This window comes from Phalaenopsis equestris, unplaced genomic scaffold (genome assembly GCF_001263595.1).
Source record: "Phalaenopsis equestris unplaced genomic scaffold, ASM126359v1 Scaffold000054, whole genome shotgun sequence".
NCBI lineage: Eukaryota > Viridiplantae > Streptophyta > Magnoliopsida > Asparagales > Orchidaceae > Phalaenopsis > Phalaenopsis equestris.
The window spans coordinates 204,999-228,392 of NW_018164496.1; the positions used below are offsets into that span (position 1 = coordinate 204,999).

At 33.2% G+C, this 23,394-nt stretch overlaps 2 protein-coding genes across 2 annotated transcripts; both read left to right on the top strand.

Annotated features, from left to right (window-relative positions):
• Positions 1 to 933: 933 nt before the first annotated feature.
• LOC110019355 (prefoldin subunit 1) lies at positions 934 to 20,721 on the top strand. The gene is made up of 6 exons (XM_020716989.1): positions 934 to 1,049; positions 1,144 to 1,197; positions 17,670 to 17,775; positions 19,623 to 19,629; positions 19,742 to 19,826; positions 20,530 to 20,721. Exons 1-6 carry the CDS (start codon positions 1,026 to 1,028, stop codon positions 20,641 to 20,643), a joined length of 390 nt encoding a protein of 129 aa, XP_020572648.1. The 5' UTR covers positions 934 to 1,025; the 3' UTR covers positions 20,644 to 20,721.
• On the top strand, positions 9,806 to 11,688 carry LOC110019354. Its single transcript, XM_020716988.1, has 2 exons — positions 9,806 to 10,278; positions 11,237 to 11,688. The coding sequence occupies exons 1-2, from the start codon at positions 9,820 to 9,822 to the stop codon at positions 11,255 to 11,257; spliced, it is 480 nt and encodes a 159-aa protein (XP_020572647.1). The 5' UTR covers positions 9,806 to 9,819; the 3' UTR covers positions 11,258 to 11,688.
• Positions 20,722 to 23,394: the final 2,673 nt, after the last annotated feature.

Genomic DNA, 23,394 nt, shown 5'->3' on the forward strand with positions numbered 1-23,394 from the left:
ATGTTAATAAATTTTATATCAAATTTTAAGTTTATAATTATCGAAGATATTATCTATGTACAAATTTTGTTTTTTTTTCACTTAAAATATTGCATTATTTAAATTATAATAAAGTTATTCGGTTCAATCACCATTAAATAATTGAATCTTGAACACTAATCATTGTCATTTTCAAAGAATAAAAAATACAACCTTCATCATGATTAATTACTTAATTAGCAATTCATCAAGTTAAAATGTTTAAAAATCAATAAAATCTCAACTAATTTTATTGCATACTAAATACAATGTAATTTAATTATTTTTTATCAGTATAACTATTTTTATAAATCAAAATAATTGCAGCTTATTAAAAAAATATTATTGTGAAATATGTTTTCAAAAATATTGAAAATGAATGAATTTATTTTTATTTCCAAGGAATAAAAAAATATTGTTCTGATATATATTTTCCATTTTTTAAAATTTGGTTGATTCATAAGTGCTCTAAACAAACGAGTTTGACTTGGGATTTCATAATTCCTTAGAATGACTGTTATGATTTTATTTATATAAATCTTATCATCATAATATAAGGTTTTGGCTTATTTACATACATACCTCAAAATTCATATCTATTTATATATCTAATGCTTAAAATTTTATATTTACTTGCTTAATGCTTAAATCTAAAATATCTTATAAAACCACATTTTTATTTACTCCTTAAGAGTCAAATACACAGTTTAATGCATGAGTTAAATGAAACCAAAATATTATAAATATAAATATAAAAGTTAGACATTATATATATTATAAATATATATATATATATATATATATATATATATATATATAAGTGCATAAGAATTGTGTGGTATGCATGTAAATTTCCCTCATTTTTTTTTTGTTTAATTTATTAAAAACAATGTTTTTCGTTTAAATATTTTTATCGACCGGATTTGTGGTCCTGTGAGATGCACGGTCGATTTTAAAAGCACGCTAGCGTTTTTGCTTCTAGGGTTAGGGCTCCAAGATCTCTGAAAATGGCGGATGAAGCTAACAGAACCGTAACGCTTTCTGATTCCTTGAAGCTCTCAGTTATAGGCGTGTTATAATTCTTCTACTGCTATTGTGGGACTCATTTCGAAATTATGTTTTCAGGCATTTGTCGAACTCCAGGGCCGCTTGATTGAGACCACCGCGAAGCTGAAACAGGTTCATCGGTTTCACTAAATTCTCTTTTGCGGCGCAATCTGAGCTCTCCAACTCCAATATTAGAATATGTTGTTTGCTGATTTTTTTTAATATTTTGAGTTTGAACCATTACTTTTTTTATCATCTGTTTGAGTTTGGATTGATTTATAGGACCGATCTTTTGAGAGAATTTAATATCTGTATGCACTTGTTTGAATGTGAAAGATACCATCATTATCCCATGTAGAATTCTTTTGGCTTGCAGAAACAGAGGATGCTCCACATTATTGGTATATTGAAGTAAAACTTTAAAAGATTATAGAGGAAATTGGGTAGTTTAAGGGAATTTATGGTAAAGAATTTAAGCAGGAAGCAGAAAAAAAAATGGCAATTTTAAATCTTGGATTAAATAAATCCAATTCTGTCCCAAGTACTTCTTAGTTTTTCCTCAAATCCCTGATTTACTGAATTCTCTTATTTGTTGGATTTATAGGATTTGCCAAATTTGCTAAAACCGTTACCAGACAACCCCTTAAGGTAGCATGGTTGGAGGTCGTGTGGAAGACATGGAGGAAAATATAATGGACACCATATAAGCATTTCTTTAATAGTTTGTATAAATCCAGTGTTGATGTTGATGATGATAATGATGGATGCCAATATGATGCTGTTTTAGAGTATCCATGATCCGTAGGAATGGATGTTGTAGTGTTCAAGGAGGGTTAGTAAACATGCCTGAAAGCTGTAGAATCTCACTTCACTTCTATTCAACTGCTACTATAATTTCTTTATCGGGACATTTACATACATAGCATACAATTGTTATGTATTTACAAATGTCACACCAAAAATTTCATATTTGCACGCATAGCACTTAAAATTTTTAAATATCACAAAAAAAAAAGTATTACGACTTTTAAAAAGTGAATACACCCTTTCATGCATAAGTTTTGAAGCCCCAAAATGCTATGGGTGTAATAATGAAGGTCGAGGTGTGAGATATGATATGTAAATACAGAAGAATGTAAATACAGAAGAATTGTGTGCTATGCATATAAACTTTTTTTTTTTTTTTTTCTGGACTAATACTTTCTTTGACTTTGCTTACCATAAAACATGACCAAGGTACTTGATGTTGATTAGCTCAAGTGATATTTTATAACCTACCAACTCCTAGAATATCTAGAGTTATAAGAGGACAAATGAGTCATAAAAAATGAAAGAGTAGATGAATGATCTTAGAAAATGGAGTTAGGTTGGCACTAGTATTCTGACGTGCTGTTGATGTGTTATTTGAGTGTTATTGATGTGTTATTATGATGTTATTGATGTGTTATTCGGTACATCAATGACACTCGAATAACACATCAATAACACCGTAATAACACATCAATAACACCGCAATAATACATCAATAAGATTGTGGTGTTATTTATGTCATTCAGGTATATATGTGATATATTTATTTGTTTTAAGTAACAAACTAATAGCAATATATTATTATTAATAATTTATTATGTATTATAATTTATAGGATTTAATTATTTAAAATATGATGATATTGTTATTTAAATTATTTTAATTAATTATAATTTATCATATTTAATTTTATGAATATGTATTATGTATATTTATATATATTTATTTTCGAGCCAATTTGAGCCGAACACGAGCGAACAAACTTTTGTTCGTGTTCGGCTCGTTATGCTTAACGAACGAGCCGAACAAGAGCTGCTTAAAGAGCCGAACACGAGCTGTTCACGAACAACGAGCCAAATTGACAGCCCTATTCTTGACAAATATCAAATATGATTTGTTAGATTCGTTGGTTTAACATATAATGTTTCAAAGCTTTCTAAATGGGAACAAAATTCATTCTCTAAAAAGTTTAGATTGCATGATCGGACATTGAGGAGTTTTTCTTTTGTGAGGTTAGGTGTAAGCCTCAAAACATTTTTAAGCATAAGATTCACACTCATATAAGGAAAAAAAATTACAAATTTAAAAATTTGAAGTAGGAAATAATTATTAATATCCTAATATGTTAACGCTATAAAAGTAACATCAATATCCTAATAAATTTGTAATAAATTGCATAAAAGAGTAAGTAACATGCTGACATCCTAAAATCAAGTCATGAAGTAATAAGGGTTATACGGACATCAAACTATCAATGTAAGTCAAGATATAAAAGTGCAATACTAAAACATAAAAGCATAAGAATCAAAATGATTTCACGTGTTGATAATTTTATTTTAGCTACATGAATTTTTTTGGATTTCTTTTTTGTTTATTTCTAGTTGGCTTATAATGGCCTTGTTTGGCCTCTACAAAAACTCAACTTTTAGAATTTTTTTTGGCAAATCAGATGATTTTTTCTTTGTTATCATCCTCCATTAATCATTCATCATTTGATAGCATGTTATGACAAAGTAAGCGATCTTTAGTGCCCTTTAAAGCATTTTTTAATTTTTTTTTCTTTTTTGTCTAGCTATATGTAATATGAACCAACGAGTTCATTCTTAGGATGCTAGAGCGATTTCTATTATTTTTATATATTTGATTGTATATATTGTAATTTCACTCAGAATTTGATTATGAACATATAAGTCACAATACTTTGCCAGTAAATTGTTGTGGTTCTGGAGTGTCATCACAAATTTGAATCTATTATTTAACTAAATTTAAAGAAAATGGATAAAATTTCTTTATTTTAATCAATAAAATCAGAAAGTATTTGGGAAATATTTTTCAACTTTATCTTTGGCTTTGTTGTTTTCTAAAAAGTCCCTTTTCTTTATGGGAACAAGTTGAATGTCATCCTTTCCTTTCTCGGTTCAGTCAGCTATCAACCTATCCATACAACGTTATAAGCCTGGTTTAATCATAGAATTAGTTGACTTGCTCTAACATATTGAAATCGGAGATTAAGATAATATCTTGCTGCATGTAAATGATGAAAAACTGAAGCTTCCAATTTCCATCACTGATTTCTCTTATATTCTTATTGTTGGAATCATATTCTTCCAAAATGTGGGCTTTAACTCCATAAATTAGTGGCTTTGTAAATGTTATTGCACCTGTACCGCTTGATTGAATATCTCGTTTGAGATATTCTTTGTTACTTCTTTGAGATATTCTTTGTTACTTCTTTCTCTTTGACTTTCTCTGTCCATACACAATTAAGCCCTTGTGCGGAGATGAACATGTATTTCAAAGATTATCATGCTTAAGCCCTTGTTCAACCTGCTTTGTATGGCGAAGCAGTCTGCCGCAAACTTATTTGTAGCAAATTCTAGGAGTTTTTCTTTGAAAGTTTTCTCACTAATGTCAAAACCAATCAATGATCATTGATAAATTTTGCAAACTTCTTTGTTTTGTTCAAGGTATCCTTGTTGCCGAAGTAAGTCCAATTTTTTATAAAATCAAGTTTATATATTGTGCTGCACACGTTGTCTAGTACATATAGAGGCGAAGATAAATTTTTTTTTAATGGGTTCATAAGTTAATAAATTTGAAAATACCCCCAAACTTATTCATATGAATTTGGGACTGGCATTGATGATTTAATTTAGTTTTTATATACTGTAACATAATGGCATGTTTGAGGTGGCGGTGCGGTATTGGTTTTGGTGCCGCACCACAGTTTTTCCCACCAGACCTGACTACCTGTTGTGGCTGACAGAAAGCTGCAGTCTGACTTAAAAAAAAAAAATTGTAATAACCATTGTATATTTTTGAACAATAGCTTCTTCGACAGATTCACGACTGCTTCTTCAAATAGCTGCAGCTGCCTCTAGTAGAACCTATATATATATATATGCTAATCTCCCTGTCTTCATGAGCCTGCACTCTGCTAGGGTTCCCCCCCATGGCGAACCCTAACGTCTTTTGGCTTCGGGATTTACTTGCATCGCTTCGGATTGCGTCGTCTGCTTCCATTCGCGTCATCTCGCGTTTGCTTTCGTGTCTCGTCTGGAAGGTGCTGTCTCGCCCGCGTCTGTGACAGAGCCGCTCGAGCCTGTCTCGTCTGCTGACAGAGCTATTCGACCTTGTTGCGTCTCGTCTGCCACAGAGCCGCTCGACCGCTCGACACCCTGCTGCGTCCTCTGCGACAGAGCCTCCCGGTATGCTCGAACGTTCGACACCCTGCTGTGTCTCCTCTGCGCAGAGCCGTTCGACACTCGTGCAGTTTCTCACTGTGTTGCAGGTTGGTATTGGCTGCTGTAATAATATAATGGCCTCAGGGCTTTCCTACGTCGCCGCCCTCACCGGTGATAACCCCACCAAACCCTCCCATGCTACAATGGTTCACAAACGCAACTCTCATTTTCACCTCGCAGATAGTGCGGTATTCCTGCAGATTTATGATGATTCTGTTGCAGGAAATGACGATTGCAACCTTATCAAAAAAGTAGAGAAAAAGGCGGGCAAAACAACAATTTTCTTTTCTAACGTTGAAATTTCAACTCATGCAGGAAAATACAAATTTACACTAGTTAGAAAGTTCCAATTAGGTTGTCCTAAGATGAAAATCATCAGGAAGATTTTTGAAGATTTCAAACTGGTTGGGGATTGTCAGGTGGGTCATTTCGACGAAAGACATGTTATGATACAACTGAACACAAAAGATGATTACATGAGGGTTTTCTCAAAAAAATTCATCACAATTCAGGGTAAACATATGAAATTGCTCAAATGAACTCCCAATTTTGATCCTAGTTAAGAACCCCCAATTGCATCTATATGGTTCTCATTACCTGAATTCAAGCTTCATTTCTTTGACCTACCTATCTTATATGCAATTGGGACTATCTTTGAAAAACCTTTAGAGGTAGACTTACCTACAGTTCATTTCTTAAGACCCTCTATTGTAAGGATTTTGATTGAACGAGATATTACACTACCAGATGTAGAAGAAATCTGGTTTGGATCTGCTCACAATGATTATTGGCAAAAAATTATTATGGAACAAAAATCATACTACTGCAAGCACTGCAAGATGTTTGGACACCCCAGGAGAAATGTTTCAGATTGCACCCACAGTTGAGAACCAATAATCAAAAGTAGAAACACACTATTAGTGCATCTCATGTGCCTGAACACGCTCCTAGTAAACCTGATGACAACCAACCTAAGAAGGGAATCTCCATAAGACAGGAGTTGGTGTCTGCCCTTGAGATCTCTTCTTCTGACCATACTACAACATATAATGTTCGAACTGAAAATCATGATAGTCCCACACCTATTCAAAAAACATCAGGTGCAGAAGTAACAATTCACACTTTACATACACTGGAACCTACGCGGTGCCAACGACTGTCTTTCATCCTACTGCGACGCTAATATCAAATCAGATCGAGGATCACTCGAGTCAGTCTTCAGATGAAGAATGACAGGTTTACACTTCTCGGCGGAAGAGAAAGGTTGAGGGCTTACTCCAACTTCGAAACTTAGGGTCTATTTGGGGTATCTTAATGGGAGCGGCGACGTTTTGAAAACGCCGCACAAGCGTTTGGATGTCGCGTTCGCGCGAGCGTATTACCATCGCTGATACGCGGTATTAACGAAAAGGCGCTATGAAAATAATCCCATCTCCCTTCGCGTCCTACGTTCAGTTCGTGCGTTTAGGGTGAAAAAGATGCCCCGTGCCCCTCTCCAGTCCCCCTCGCCATCACCTTCTTCCTCGCGGCCATTGAGAAATTTGGCAAGAAATCCACTGGCTGTTCTCCCTCCCGTCGTCGAAACCCTACTTTCCCATCTAGTATACACCACCGTTTTCGATCCTTCTCTGATTTTGCTATATGTTGTTTGACCCCTGATTTGTGCTCGTTGCATCTTGTTTGGATGCACCATTGCTGTTTTCGGAGGTTTTTTATGAAATTTTGGATGGGTGGTTTTGCTAGATCTGAACTTTCGAGACAGTTTTGGGTCTTCGACCCCTGATTTGTTTCAAAGCTTTTCAAGCCTCTAGATCTGAAATGTGGATGCGGTTTTTGTGAAATTTTGGACAGTTTTGTTTCACTTTTTCTTTCGAGCCTTCTCTGTTCATGTGCGACGCAGTTTTTCTTTCATTTTTTGCTAGATTTGAAATTTGGATGAAAGTATCGGCTGGGTGTTTCAAACAAAATTATGGAATTTGAGGAATTGCATGAGTTTTGGCTGGGTGCTCTCGTTAAAATGGTTCTTATTGAACGAATTTTGGCTGGGTGTTTCGAACAAAATTGTGGAATTTGGGGCATTGCATGAGTTTTTCACAGTAGAGTATGGGCATGAGTTTTTCACAGTAGAGTTTTGAACAAAATTATGAGTTTTTATTTCTCGTGAAATTTTTTCCGGCATTGCATATGCTGAATTAATGGAATTTGGGGAAAATGCAATTTTTATGGAGTATGTGTGTTTAGACTCCCATGGCTTGGGTCACAGTAAAGTGGTTTTTCTTTTTCAGTTGGTCAATCTCTCAATATATAGACGGACTCTCAAGTGAAGCAACAACATTAGCCTTTAGAATTTCAATTAAATTTGTGAGATGTGTAGCTTCATAGGCCACAATAACTGAAAAAGTGTGCTTTGGGATGACTGAATGGAGATGCAATTACTTACCCTGCTTCTTCTATCACTCGTTATTGACAAACTTCCATTCTTATATGTTTCTCTCATGACAAACAATATTGACTAATCACGATTTTTGTTTCACCGTTTATTAGATATTTTGATTCATTAAAATGTTTGTGGCATTAGATATTAAATGTTGATACAGTTTTTGTTTCATTAAATTGGTTGGGAAGAAGAAACAATAATTGCAATGCAAATAATATTCACTGTTTAGCAAATGATGGGAATACTATCACTGTTTATGCCACTTACGGGGTTTTCAAGCTTGAGATGCAATGCAATGCAAGTTCATTTGCAATGCCGAAAAATACAACTCTTTCTGTCTATTCACTGTTTCATGAGTTGTGCCTCGATGAAAATTTGTTATGATTGTTTAGAGCATCAGATTGTATATTTTTACGGGGTCTTCAAGCTTCCCTTGATGCTGAGGGTAGAGAGGATATATACTGTATATTTTTTAGAGCTACGAGTTGTGCATGTTTTTAGAGCTACAGTTTATAACACATTATGGTAGCTTCGGTGGAATTGGATTCCACGACATGTATGAGAAGTTGCATATTACATGAAGGTGCATATTACATATGTACTTTAGTTGTAGTGTTCTCCATTGAGAATCATAGCTATATACTCTTACATAATTGGATAACAAAACATGTTTGATGTCTTACTGTGGATGTAGGTTTTTGACCGAACCACATAATTCCTTTGTGTTATTTTTTTGTTATTTTTTTTAGCAAATCTAGACACTATTGTGGGTTAATTCTGTGGATGTTGGTTCATTTTTTGGTGCATTTTGTGGAATTGATATGGATGAAGTTGGGCTATTTTTTTACACATTTAGCAAATACTTATTTTTCTTTGTTCCCTAGAGTTCAATGTCTAAGACGTCTGAAGGGGGTCCCTCCGCAATGTGGGATAAAGAAGTTACAAATATATTTTACGATCTATGTATTAAAGAAATTGAATTGGGGAACAGACCAACTACGTATTTTAATAAGGAGGGTTGACAAAATATTGCTAAGAGGTTCAAAGAATTGACTCTACCGGATTAGGTTGGGATCCTGTTAAACAAACTATCGATGCTTCAGATGAATGGCGGGCTGAAAGATTGGAGGTACTAAATACAAATGTCTTTTCTTAATTTCATTTTCCAAATGTCTTTTCTTAATTTCATTATTTTTTAGTTAATGTCTAAACTCTTCTAATAAATGTCTTATATTTCAGGTAATGCCAACTGCCAAAAAATATAGGCAGTGCGGAATTGAGTCAGAGTTCGAGGAAAAACTGGACATAATGTTTAAGAGGTGTCGCGACTGGAAAGAATTCATTCAACCCAAGTGAAATGGGATTTTCAGGAATACTATATGACTTGCCACCTGAACAGGTCATAGCTAATGAAGAAGGGCCTAGTATTAACCAAAAGGAGATTGAAGAGTCAAGTCCCATGTTTGAAGAGTCAAGTTCCATGTTCAAGAGGCCTAGGCTTGGCAGGAGGACGAAAGAGAATGATAGTTTCTTGAAAAATTCATTTCATGAACTAATTGCTGGTTTTTCAGCTCCATCTCCCCCTGACAGCACTATCTGGAACTACGTTGTCATTTTAGACATTATTCTAGAAGTAGCTGCTGATATACACTTTCAGACAAAATGTGTTAAAAAACTTGAGGACCCTACTCGTAAGCAAATGTTCATGGCCCTACAGCCCGAGCTGCATCTTGAATATTTACGTGTTTTAGTAGAAAAATAAGACTGTTTTGTAAAAATTTTGTATTAATATGTCAGTAGATATATTTCATTTTATGTACGTCATTTCCTGATGCTTTGTATTTCATTTGATGTACTTCATTTCTTGATGCTTGAAATTTCATTTTATGTACTTCATTTATTGATGTTATGTATTTCTTTATGTCATTTTCCAGATGCTTTCTTCACTAGATATATTTCATTTATGTCATTTTCTGCTAAATTATTTCATCATAATGAATTTATAATTTCAGGATGGATCCACTACGAGAACGTCGTAAAAGAATGACATGGACTGCAGTAATAACGATATTATTGTTGGAATATTACCGCTCCAACACTAGACGGATACCACGCATGACATCCTCATATGTTGGGGACAAATGGGTGGGCGAGATGCTTGTTGGACATCCAATAAAGTTTAGTAGCATTTTTCGAATGAGTGCACTTATTTTTATGGATCTTTTACATGACTTATATTGTAACCACGACCTCCAAGGTTATTCTAGAACGACCACGAGAGAGGTCTTAGCCATAACATTATATATTATATCACAGAATGAATCAGTTAGAAGAGCTATGGAGCCATTTCAACATTCATTGGAAACAATTAGTCGTTACTTTTACAAATGTATACAAGCACTTGTGAGCTTAGCAACGCAAAACATTAAGCCATCTGATCCATCGTTCGCAATTATTCCTGAACAAATTGCAAATGATCCACGTTACATGCCGTATTTCAAAGTAAGTTTGATTAGTTTGTTACTTTTATTTCAATATCTGTGGAATTGCTAACTATGAGTTACAGAACTGTTTTGGAGCAATCGATGGTACGCATGTGGATGCGCAACTACCAAGTCATGAAAAGATTGTGTACATTGGTCGGAGTGGTAAAACTACCCACAAAATGTGGTGATGGCAGTGTGTGACTTCAACATGTGTTTCACATTTGTAATGACGGGGTGGGAAGGAAGTGCACATGACAGTTGTCTTTTTTCCTATGCAACTAAGAATAGAACACAGTGTTTCCTCACCCCCTCAAGATTTGTTCATCTTAATTAAATATTTTGTTAATTACATTAATTATTTGTAATTAATATTCTCTTTCATAACAGGAAAGTATTATTCGGTAGATGCTGGATATCCGATGCTAAGGGGCTACCTGAAGCCTTATCCAGACACCAGATGCCATATTCCTGATTTTGAGCGAGCAAGTGACACGATTCATGGCAAAAAAGAAATTTTTAACAAATGACACTCCTCTTTACGGGGGGTTATTGAAAAAATATTTGGAGTGTGGAAGAAGTAATGAGTAATCCTACGTGATATGCCCTCGTATTCATTTCCCAAACAGGTGCATATTGTGGTGGCCACTATGACATTTCACAACTTTATCCGACGACATCTCTTTCATTCAGATACAGACTTCAATATTACTGATGATGATCCAATTATTAACTTCCTAGAACCTTCAGGATTTCTAGCTGATAATGAGATCGAGTCTGTCTACGGCCTATGAACCTCAAGATGGGGAGGGTGCAGCCGAGATGGCTGCTCTGAGGGAGTCTATAGCAGATGCTATATATGACAAGCTAATTCAGCAAGTCTTTCTTTTTTTTCGTATATATGTAGATCAATTTTTATGTGTATTTTATTTTTTTGGGATAAGTTCTGACATTCATTTTTTTGGTTCTTTTCGCAGTTATACAAACATGTCTTCTAGGATATCAGTTACAGACAGATGTATTTTGTGTTATTGTGGACTACCGTCTCCGTTGCTCACGTCACGTCAGTCTCATTGCTTTGGAAGACAGTTCTACGGTTGTGCCAAGGGTGTTTTCGCTCGTCGCGGTTTCTTCCTGTGGGTTGACAAACCCACATATTACACTGCCAGCAGTCATGAGAATCCGATGTTTTCTCAGGTTGATAGTGTAGATGAGGACAGACATAGCCAGAGTTTGAAATTAAATATTTTAATATTTCTCATTGTAGTTGTACTTGTCTTTGTCATTTTTTTTTATTTCTTCTGGTACTCACGAGAGTGTGAGAGCTGTAAGACATTTTTTGGAACTGATCTGTGATGATTGTATGCTTCTGCATCAATAAGTTATTCTGAATAAGCTGCCCCAAACAGTTTTATCAGACAGGGCATAAATGACATTTAACTACCAATAAACTAATTTGAATAAGCTGCCCCCAAACAACAAGCCAGATTATTCTGATAATCTGCAGATTATCAGAATAATCTGTTTATCAACAGATTATGAATAATCAACAACTGCGCTAAACAGACACTTAATGGATGATACTTTTGTGACTCCTGACAATGACACAACTCTTCAAAGTTTGTTATCTGGTTCCGCTCTTAAAACTAGAGGAAGAGACAAGACTAAACTGACTCGTCCCTAGGTACTTGTTTTCTGTATGTTTTAATTTTTTTTACATTTTATTGAGTCTATCTGTATCTTTTTGTTGGAATATTGAGAGGAAGAGACAAGACTAAACTGACTCGTCCCTAGGTACTTGTTTTCTGTATGTTTTAATTTTTTTTACATTTTATTGAGTCTATCTGTATCTTTTTGTTGGAATATTGCTGTACTTGTATCGTATGGTATGCTAATAATTTGTTTTAAAAAAACTGCTATATATAAGTTTTTCATTTGATTCTTCATATTTTGAAACTGTTGTATAATCATTCATTATTAGCAATAATAAATACGTTATTCTCTATATATGTAATTAGAGAATCATTTCTTTTCGAAGATTACAGATTGGTGTGAAAGATATGCCTACTTTTAGGTGCTAGGTTATGTTGAAAAGATGGGGAAGGCTTGCAGTGGTGATAGGTGGAAGTGAGCTTGATATGAATCATCATTGATTGCAATAAAAGAAAAAAAAAATCTTTAATATTAAATACCCCCATTTATGACAGATCCTAACGCGTGCTGGTTCAATTATGCCCAACAAATATTTTTAAGCCTCCATAATTTAATTTTATTTAATCATACAAAAAAAAATGTGTTCAATAAGATGACAATCAAGGCCACAAAATATTCCTCTATATAACTTAATCAAATATTGTGGGAAGCAATATGTAAAACTTTTGAGCTTTTATAATAAATAAATGATGGTTTCTATACGCTTTTGATGTCTAGTGTCTATCAATATAAGGCATTAGAAAAGGAGCATAAAAAAATATGTCATTGTAACGTACTAGAAAATGAGGTTTTTATTTCTGTTTGGTTATTTATTTTTCTTTTTGCATAAATAGATAGCATAGATATTTATGTTCCAAAATTTGAATAAGAAGTACTGATACAATTACAATGATAATGTGTTATGAATCCAAAATTTTTTTTTTAAATGCCACAAAAGATTCACTTAGGATCTGTTTGGGGCAGCTGCAAATTATTTATAATCTGCTGATAAGCAGATTATCCTGACAATCTGATAATCTTCTGATTATCAGGATAAGCTGGTTTTTTGTTTAAAAGAGCTTATTCAGAACAACTTATATGCAGTTGTTATTGGATAAATAATCATTCTGCCCAACAGAAATACTTGAATTACACCTAGACTCCAAAAGAAATGGAATGGAGCATTCATCTTCAAATAATTTCATCTTCAAATAATTCAGAAAATAATTCATAATGTAAGTTCAAAAATTTCTTAAGAGATAAAAGAACTTATCTTTTCTTTCACTATTCTCCATAATCACTAACAAATCAAGCATAAAAAAATCCAAAAATACAAAATTTCATAATGAACAAAAAAGGCGAGTTATATTTTACCCGTGCGATTTGGAGAGGATGACAAGAAGACGAAGGCCTTCGGCTTGAGAAAAGAGGAAGCATGGAGGGCTGCGGATGCACTCGAGAGTTAAAGAGGCGAGGAAAAGGCTTCCTCGCAGTTGGACTACTTACAAACCAGAGAATGAAGGAGAGGAAGTGGTTTTTGGACTGATTTGCGAAATCAAAACCGTTGGGGAGGGGGAATAGTTGGGTCTTCGACTCGGAGAGAAAAGGAGCGGCTGGAGGTTCGAGTAGGAGAGTGTCTAATGAGAGATGCGAATGGGAGGCTCGGTTGGGGGGAGAAAATATGAATGGAGAGGAGGAATCAGAGAGATGGCGCGGGTCTCCCTGAGATCAATTGCAGAGCTACGCAGGAAAAGATCGAAAGGGCAGTTGTGTAAACCATTGTAAAGGAATGCGGGCAGCGGGGTCGATCCAGCGATCGCGGTCCTTTAATAAATCCTGTCGCGCGTTGGCGGATAGCCAAGCCAACTTGTGAAACAAACTGGTGTCCGGCGTTTTCAAACCGCTGAACGCATAAATAATCCGCCCCAAACAGACCCTTAATTGCCCCCTCTTCAAGATAAGAAGTGTGAGGAAACCCACATTATTTTGCCTTCTTATGTAGACATTGATATGACTTCCCAGGAATTAGCATAGTAGTGGAGTTGCTTTATTTTTCAAACTGCCATCGTGCACTTACATGAGGGGTCCTCAACCATGCTCCTTGGTTCAAATCTTTCATCAATTTTAATGGTTTGATCTTCAAAGGTCCACGCCTTGCACTTATCTTCTCAGACAAAACATGCCAATGCAAAGCTAGAGTCGAGAGTTTTGGGAAGAGGTAGGACTAATCTTCGATTTTATTAAAAAAGGAAGAATGAATGGTTTTATTTTGGCTGACTGGGCTTCTAGGGGTACAAGCCCCCAATGCTCTGTAGCTCTGTCCCTAGGTACATACGCTATTTCTTCTTCAATAGTTTTTTTTTTTCTGGCACCCTATAAGCACTCGCATTATCAGTAACAGCTAAAACAATCTGATGCTCTCCAATTTCTTCTTAACTCCATCTTGAAGTCCAAAAATGTCCATCACACCTTTCACCATATCCGATTATTTAATAGATTTAAAAAATAATGCCATAGGCATTTTTAATCAAAGTGTTGATCAAACTTTTTTTTAATATTAGATCAATTGTCAGACATGATCATTACCCCAGTTTGATTCCACTTTCTCTTAATCTCTTCAATGCTCGTTTAATATTTTATTAAGTTCTTTTTTAATACCCAAGTTCTCAAATTATACATAGATAATAATCTCAAGCTTCGACCATAGGAATCTATCTCATGGATCATGTTGAAATATGAAATGTAGTTTGCCTTGTTAAATGGAATGACTTTTTTTAGAATAACCTTTCAGTAACCATACAAACACATCCGCATGCCATTGTACTACTCTTAAGACATACCTTGTCTCGTCCTCTATATTTATCATTATTGTTCCATAAATCTTTTGGTGAATCTACATGACATCTATGGCTAAGTAGATGATGAATCGTTACTCTTATGATTGCTTCCCTTATAAGAATTAACATTGACCCTACATCAAAGTATTGTTGTGTTAAATGCTTTGATATGTGCTTGTCTTCTTTATAACCGCATGAATCTCTTTATTAATCATCTTGGTTATCATTGCACACGGTCACATTCTTGATAAAGCTTAAATGGTGCTTTTTCGTTTGTGTAGCCATCTCCCTGTAGTGATTGCATTTCTGATAAACATAAATTTTACCATTCTCTCCAATGTCAACTTATATGCTATGCCACCATGCTGGGTCTTTTCAATTGGTGGGAGTTTCTTTATTTCTCTAACCATTTATAATAAAATAATAAAATGCAATTCAAAGAAAATTTGAGCAAGCAATGTTCAAATAACAAAAAACCAGAATACAAATAAAAGAAAATAGATTAAGGCATTTAGGAAAGAAAAAATTACACTTCAGAATTTCTCATTGAAAGAACTAAATATTTTGGTGGAGGAAGATTTCTTTATAGTGTAGAGCTTGGTCAAAAGGTGACTATGGCTAAGGAGGCTAGTGGGAAAACTTACAACAATGTCCTCCATAGAGAGCTATGTCTTGCATTCTCGTGTGCACTAGCGAGGATTAGAGTTTGCTAAGGGTGGTGGGATTGGTGTATTTAAAGTAAACAGAGGAGTATGTAAAAAGGAAAAAAAAAATAGAGGTCAGCATACCTTGAGGTGAGCACTAATTGAGAACAATGAGTCATAAGTCTCATTGCACTTATTCCTAGAATGGCTCTGGGTGTGTGTCCTATTTTACAATTTTAAACAGTTGTGCAATAACAAAGAATGATTTTCTATTGTCAATTTAATTATATCTATGCCCAATTTTGAACATATATATGCTTTAAGTTTGTTTTTTATTTATTTGTTATTTAAATATATTTTTTTCCCGAAAATTAAAATTTTAATTTCTATATTGTTTGGCCTGCATATTGCATAAAAAATGATCTTAATCTATTAGAATTAAATGAAAATATAACACTCAATTGGATACAATAGAGAAAAATGATTCATGTACCCGACCCCACTTAGTGGGATAAAGGATTGTTGTTGTTGTTGTATGTTGTGTGGCCAACAATATTCTAAGAGTCACCTTACAATCTTTAGAAGGAAATTTTTTGTGTTGCTTCTCTTTTGAAAAAATGAACTTGGTACTCTTTTTATTTTGTGTACGCTATTTCAATTCTTAGGCTACTGTGAAATCACATATAATTTTCTTGCCACGTTCTTAACTCTATTTTTTTTAACTCACCATTAATCCTCTCGACTTATGTTGGTTATCTTTCTAGAGCCTACTTCATATTAAGTATATTTTGCATGCATCCACATGGGGATTATACTTGTAGTTAAGTTGGATATTATTTAGATTTAGAGGGTATCATGGAGATTTAATAAATGTTGTATGGATCCAGTTGTTCGATACTTAAAAATTCGCTGATTGTTAGGCATAACCAAAGTGAGAATGTTAAGATAGATGTGTGGTTAAAAGAATAAGCCAATGAAGGATTATTGTAGAGTGATAGTTAGAATGACAAATATGAAATAATATGTAGTTGAAATGGATTTTGGTGATCTAGACATGTATAATGAATTATAAAATATGCACTTATTAGTGTGTAGATAAAATTTAGTCTAAGAAGATTGGGAAGGGGGAGGGGACTGATGTTATGACAGAAGTTCTTCTAAAATAATTTGCAAAGAATAGGCAAATACTTCAAGCATCATTTGGTGGGAACAAATGGAAATTGTGGATTCATAAAATTGGCCTCAAGTAATTGTGATAAGGCTAACCGTTATGGTGATTTATGTAAACATTTTAATTGGTAATATATGAAAGATTTGATATATTCAAGTTATTTGGTATTTATATAGCTTTATACCTTTGTGTTTGTTGTTTTTTCATTATTTTCAGAAATTATCTGTAATTGTAAATAAAAGGAGGCAGTAAGACCGAAGTTTTAAACAGCAGGAGTGACCACTGATATTACCTATGCTAAACCAACTTTAGTTTCAAAAACTGAAATGGAAGTTAAATTATTCTTTTAAAGCCCGCTCTTTGTTTATTCGAGGGGCAATTACCTGCAGATCCCCCGGCCCGAAACTTGCTATTTACAAATCAACCACCCTCTTTCATCCATTTTTCAAATTCTCACTCAAATATTAAAATTCATGGTAAAACCCCAACCCATTTTTTTTTATTTTTATCAAATTGTTAGTAGTTTGATTGTAGCGCGCATAAATACATCGGTTCGGTAGTTCCAACAAATTATTTGGGTGGTTAATTTGTAAATATCAATATTTCAGGTGGTTTGTATGTAATTATCTCTTTATTCTATTCTATTCTGCATGGTACCATATGTTAAGTTAATTGAAATTTACAGAGAAAACTTCGACCTATTTTTCAGCTTGACAGATTATAAAGAAACAAACAAATTCCACAAATAGTTAAATAATAAAGGGGCATTCGCATACATATCTATACCTTGCCTTTTACATCTATACCACCCAAATATTTCATATGACATAAGATATAGTACCATTTTAAAAATTAAAGTTAAGGCGTTAGATATGTAAATATATAAGAATCAAGTGGTTTGTATGTATATCTTCCAAAAATAAAATAAGGCAAATCATGCCTTGTTTGATGGAAAAGCTTTTTTTAATTTCTACTTGAGCCTAGAATTCAGCCATCTTGTAGAAGTTCTTTTTCATGATCTCAAATTTCTGCATTTGGTGAATACTATTTTCCTGTTGTATTCTAGGTGCAGAATCAGTGGCGTGGTAAAGAGGGAGAAAAGAAGCGTGCTTACCTTACATTAGATGAACTGCAACAGTTACCAGATGATACAAACACATACAAGTCTATAGGTACCCAAAAAATTTCTAAATTGAATCAAGCATGCTTTTCGAAATTATTCAAGTTTATAAAATTTAACTTGCAGTTGGAGCTGTCCGTTTTCTTTAGGGAAATTTACATACGTACCACACAATTCCTATGGATTTACATATATAACACCTAAAGTTTAATATTTACATTTATAACAACTTGATGCTATAAACCAACGCATAAAAATGTGCATTTGACTTTTAAAAAGTTAGGAAAGTGGTGTTTTTATGTGATGTTAAAGATTTGAGTGTTATGGATGTAAATATTAAAGTATAAATGTCAGACATGTAAATAGGTAAGAATTGTGTGGTATGTATGTAAATGCTCTTTTGTTTATCGTGATGAGGTTTACCTCCAGTTACCTTGGAATTATTCCTACTTTGTAAGGCGAAGATGCAACCATAGGACCATAAATGAGCAAGGGATTCATGGTAGATATAAAGTTTTATTAATACTTCAATGAAAATTTTGAAAGATGGTGAGAATGTGAAGAAAAAGACAAATTGAGGAAGTTTTGGGCTTTTAGAATTATTTTGAATTCATTTAAATGTTACTATAAGATGATGAACATTGTGATAGCTGTTTGATTAGAATTTGTTCAGGTTGTTTCGGTTGGTTTTAGTTTGATTTATTTACTATAATTTCTTTCTTTGATTTGTCTACTTGAGGGTTCATGATTGTCTTTTTAGCCAAGGCCCAAATTTGAATTTGTACGATTTATGAGCTAGTAATAGGCAAAAACATGAGTTTCAGTCTGAAAACATTTTCTAATTTAGCAATTATTTAACTCAAAGAAAATGAGTTGATAATATTCCATCTTCAAAGGTTCTTAGTTTTTTGATTTATAGAAATGCTTCCATGTATATTAGCATTAGTTTTCATATTCAAATTACCAAAGCTGTGCTTCGCACTGCACTTTGAAAACACTGATTTCACTATCATATTTTGTTTGGGCTACATTGCCCTTAAAAACACATGCATGTTTGTGAACCCAATATTTTTTAAGGCAAGTTGAGCACTCGTCGCAGACTTCCTAGGTAGGCAAACACTTTCACCAATTCAGTTCTTTAGGTAGGCAAACACTTTCACCAATTCAATTTTAGAAGAACACCTTACATTTAGGTGCCAAGCGGTGAGGCATTGCTTTTCCTTGATTTGGGCGATAAATGTTAATATTTCATATGTTGAAGGTAAGTTACTTTTTATATGATGACAACATAACATGAGATGATATTGAAAAGAAAAAAAAATAATATTAGGTGAAGAAGCAGGTTCTAGATATGTAAATAGATAGGAATAGAGTGGTATGTATGCAAGTCTTTCATTTCATTTTCTTTCCTTGAAGCTCTAGGAAAGAGTATGTGCAACAGGAAGGCGGAGATCAGCACCTCTAGGCTATCAGCAGTGACTAAAAATATATGATCTACGTGATAGAGAGGTGGTCTAATGTGCTCGTGGAACTACTTTATTATAATGAGCCATGAATACTTCTTAATTTTTTGTAAAGATGGTGTTATGAGGAGTCATTTAGCACAATCTTTGTTTCCTTGCACTTTCTTTTCTTTTTTATGCTAGATATAAAAAAATGTTTAAAATGCCAAAATAGTCCCTTGACTATTGAATGCGGACTAAAATAGATTACTTCAACCCATATTTATAATGTCTGAGGACTAAATTGTCGATTTTATAAACTCTGGATTAAAATGTTGCTTTGCTAAGAGTCGGGGACCATTTTGACATTTTTCTCAATAAAATACAGATATTTTTAATGTCATATTCTTGTTCGTGCAAACTTTGTTTCCTGATTGAAGCTTTGTTACTTTTGCAGGCAGACTGTGAGTAATCAACGAGAGTTCCCATATCAAAAAACAAACTTGTTTAATTTACTGGTATTCTTTGATAGATTAATGCAGCTATATTCAGAGTATTTCTTTTGATGATAACCAGATTTGTTCTGGAGCCCAACTCAGTTATGGTGGTGGAGCAGAAGCAGAGGCTTGAAGATAGTGAAGCTGCTATAACATCCTTGCAGGTATTTTATAGATTTATCTCTGTTAAATTGCATTTATATCCATGAAAAATTTAGGATGGGTACTGCAAATGATACATAATAAAATTACGGCTAGCAAAATCTATTATTTTGCAACATTTAATTCATGTGCATTATTGCAATTTTGAATCAAGCTAAACGTATTGCTAATGATTTACATTATGCACCATTTAATTCATGTGCATTATTGCAATTTTGAATCAATCTAAACGTATTGCTAATGATTTACATTGTGCACCCATAGTTATTTAATATTCCAAATTTAAAAAAAAAAAAAAGTTTTAAAGTCTATTATGATTAACTTTTTTATCATTTATATTCTGAACCAATTTTTCTCATTAATTTTGGTTCTACGGAAAAAATATCTTAGGCTGCTAATCACTTGGATAATTATTTTTAAGGAAATTTACATGCATACCACACAGTATTTATGTATTTACATATATAACATCCCTAAGTTTGATATTTACACTTATAAATATCTTGGCATTATAAATCTATACATGAGGAGGTGTGTTTTATTTTAAAAAAAAGACACTGATTGTGGTTTTTTCGGCGCGGTGTTAAAGATTTGTGTGGTATATAATTTTTGAAGTGTTAGAGATCTAAATACATAATAATTGTGTGGTATGTATGAACTTTTAGAAATATTATTTTGATTATTATTATTATTATTTTAATATAGACATCAAAAGAATATCTGGAGAAACAGATTACAGAGGTGGAAAACAACATAAGGGAGTTACTTGAACAAGATCCAGCCCTTGCTCGCCAGATTATGTCCATGTCCGTCATGTAATAAACTCTTACTCTACATTCTGTTATCTCCTAAATTAAGCTTTTTATTTTTTTTTTAATTTTATTTTATTTAAGAACAGTTTTGGTTTATTTTGTTCCTGTCATTTTATATTTTTAGGGCCTATTTCACGCGGGCTATAAAAAAAACTTGTTCTCGAATAGCTTTTTTGTCTCCTTAAGTAACTCATGTTCGAGTCATTCATTAATTAAGTGAGCTAAATCCTAACATGTTTTTTAAGTTCAAATTATAAATGAGCCGAACACAAACAACCTCCGGTTCAATTGCGTTTGGTTAGTTTTAGCTCAAAATAAATAAATTATATATATTATATATATTTATATGTAAGTTAGCATTAGAATGATGGAATGCAAAATGGAATCTATTACTATATTTATTTATTTTAATTATTTAAACAAGTTAATTTGGAGCTAAGCCTTGATTATTTAGCTCCTGTATCCAGTTTGTATAATTGTATAGGTATTATGAATATTTAAAAAATAGTAATGCAGATATAAAAATATAAATAGGTTTATATTATGCTTATTAATTTTTAAATAGATGTCATGGTACTTTTGCATGAAAAATGTATTTTTTTTAAAATAAAATTTAAATAATGATATTTTTGATATGATATGAATGATTTGGGTGGCATAGTTGTGAAAAATAAACTTTAAATGTTAGGGATGTAAATACATAAGAATTGGGTGGCATGTATGTAAATGCCCTCGTTATTGTTTAGCTCCCTTGCGCGTGAAACTCAAATTTATTTTGAATGCTGAAATCTTTATCTATAGAAAGCAATACTTATATGATTTTTGAACCAACCCACAAATGTATTATTCATTATTTTACCCCCCACATACATGCCAAATTTACAGCAGATGTACCACTCAATTCTTATGCATTGACACATCTAACATTGGAATTTTATTTTTTTTGCATTTCTATCACTCAAATCAATTTTTTTATATCACATAAATAATATCACTGTTTTAATTTTCTAAAACTAAAATGCACCCCTGCATGCATAAGTGGCATATATGTAAAAATTGAGATATATGTGTTCGGTAAGTAAATACATAAGAATTGAGTGATATGTATGTAAATCTTCTTAACCTTTAATGCTTGAGGTTACCCATTAGGGATTTACATTAAATTTGATTTAGCAAATTTGGATTTTTCAAATCTATTTTGATGGAGGGAACGGAGTTATTGATGGTAAATCCGCTGATTTACGTGACTAAGAAGACGGAACGCGAGGAAAACCAAGGGTAAAAATTCAGTTTAACTTGCTGTTGGGTTTAACATTTTGTTTTTTGGTGTTTGGTTTGATTTAAGCTAAATTTGTTTTTAAATCCACCTATTAATAGGCTATCAAACACCCCCTTTGATTCTTATTGTTGGAGATAATATAAATCAATATTAATTAATAGATATTCTCATGAGCTTCTAAACCTTTGATTTTTTACATTCATACTATCTTACATATGAATGTATGTATGTATGTATGTATGTATATATATATATATATTCTCTCTTAAAAATTAAAATGATGATATTTTTTATGTGATGTGAAAGATATGAGTGATATAAGTGTAAAAAAAATAAAAAAATACATAGAAATTGGGCGATATGTATGTGTTGAAGTGCTCCTTCATATAATAATTTGGAAAGAAGAATACCTTACTCGAATGTCATAATTTCACAACAATATACTTGTGGTGGAATACATTTGTCAAGAAATATTAATAATGTAATTTTATATGAATGATGTACAATAAAAATAATAATAATGTTAGAATATTATTAAAAAATAAAGTATGACAAAAAGAAAACGCTAAAGAAAAAAAAATATAAGGAAGATCATGACCCATTATAACGTATTAAATGAAATAATATAATTTAAATTATATAATTTATTATAACTAATGGGTTTTTACACATATATATATGACTGAAAATTTTTATTTTTATCTATCTACACCTAAAATTTCATAATTACAAATATCATATGAAAAATTTTATTGATTATCACACATTTTAATTGTTAAATCCATAGTTTCATCCATTAGCAAGTGCTATGTGTCTAGGAACAGAAGTTTAGAGGTGAGATAGATAAATAGACCAGAATTGTGTGTTATGTATGAGATTTTTCCTAAGAATTAAAGTTAAAAAAAAAATCCTTACTTGTTGTCACGCAGTCATGATTGTTTGGCGTGTAAGCATGTTAGCGACACCCTCTCACTAACGGACCCACCTAACTTCTTCCTCCCAGCACGCCACGTGTCCAAAAATAACAGAAAAAAAAACAAAAACAATATTTCTCCAAAATTTAATTTAATTCATTGACATAAATTTTCAACCGTTAGATCTTTTCGTATCGTTCTCGAGATTGCCGATTACAATGAAAGAAAAAAAATTTGTACAGTAATTCAGATATTCCCATTATTTTCTCTCTTCTGCTCGATCGAGAGAGAGAGAGACATAGAGATGCGTATTCGAGGCCGAAGCGATATTGAGCGAGATTTGGATCAGACGACGGTGAAAAAGGAGTGGGGATTTCTTGCAGGCGCGGCAAAATCCATGCTCTGTTCTCAGATTGGGACTAGCACGCCGCTTGTTGCAGAGAGTTCCGTGTTCGTTACTGCTCTTATCCTTTGAGTGTCACCCTTTCCTTCAATCATCGCGGTGAGCAAACATAAAGGGGGAGGGTCAGGGGTTAGGGTTGAATCTGGAAGAGGATGGCGCCCT

Coding starts and splice junctions, on each gene's coding strand:
- LOC110019354 (XM_020716988.1), top strand. CDS start 9,820: ATGACATGGACTGCAGTAATAACGATATTATTGTTGGAATATTACCGC. Junction 10,279..11,236: donor GTTACATGCCGTATTTCAAA/GTAAGTTTGATT, acceptor TTCTTTTCGCAG/TTATACAAACATGTCTTCTA.
- LOC110019355 (XM_020716989.1), top strand. CDS start 1,026: ATGGCGGATGAAGCTAACAGAACC. Junction 1,198..17,669: donor CCACCGCGAAGCTGAAACAG/GTTCATCGGTTT, acceptor GTTGTATTCTAG/GTGCAGAATCAGTGGCGTGG. Junction 19,827..20,529: donor CTGCTATAACATCCTTGCAG/GTATTTTATAGA, acceptor ATTTTAATATAG/ACATCAAAAGAATATCTGGA.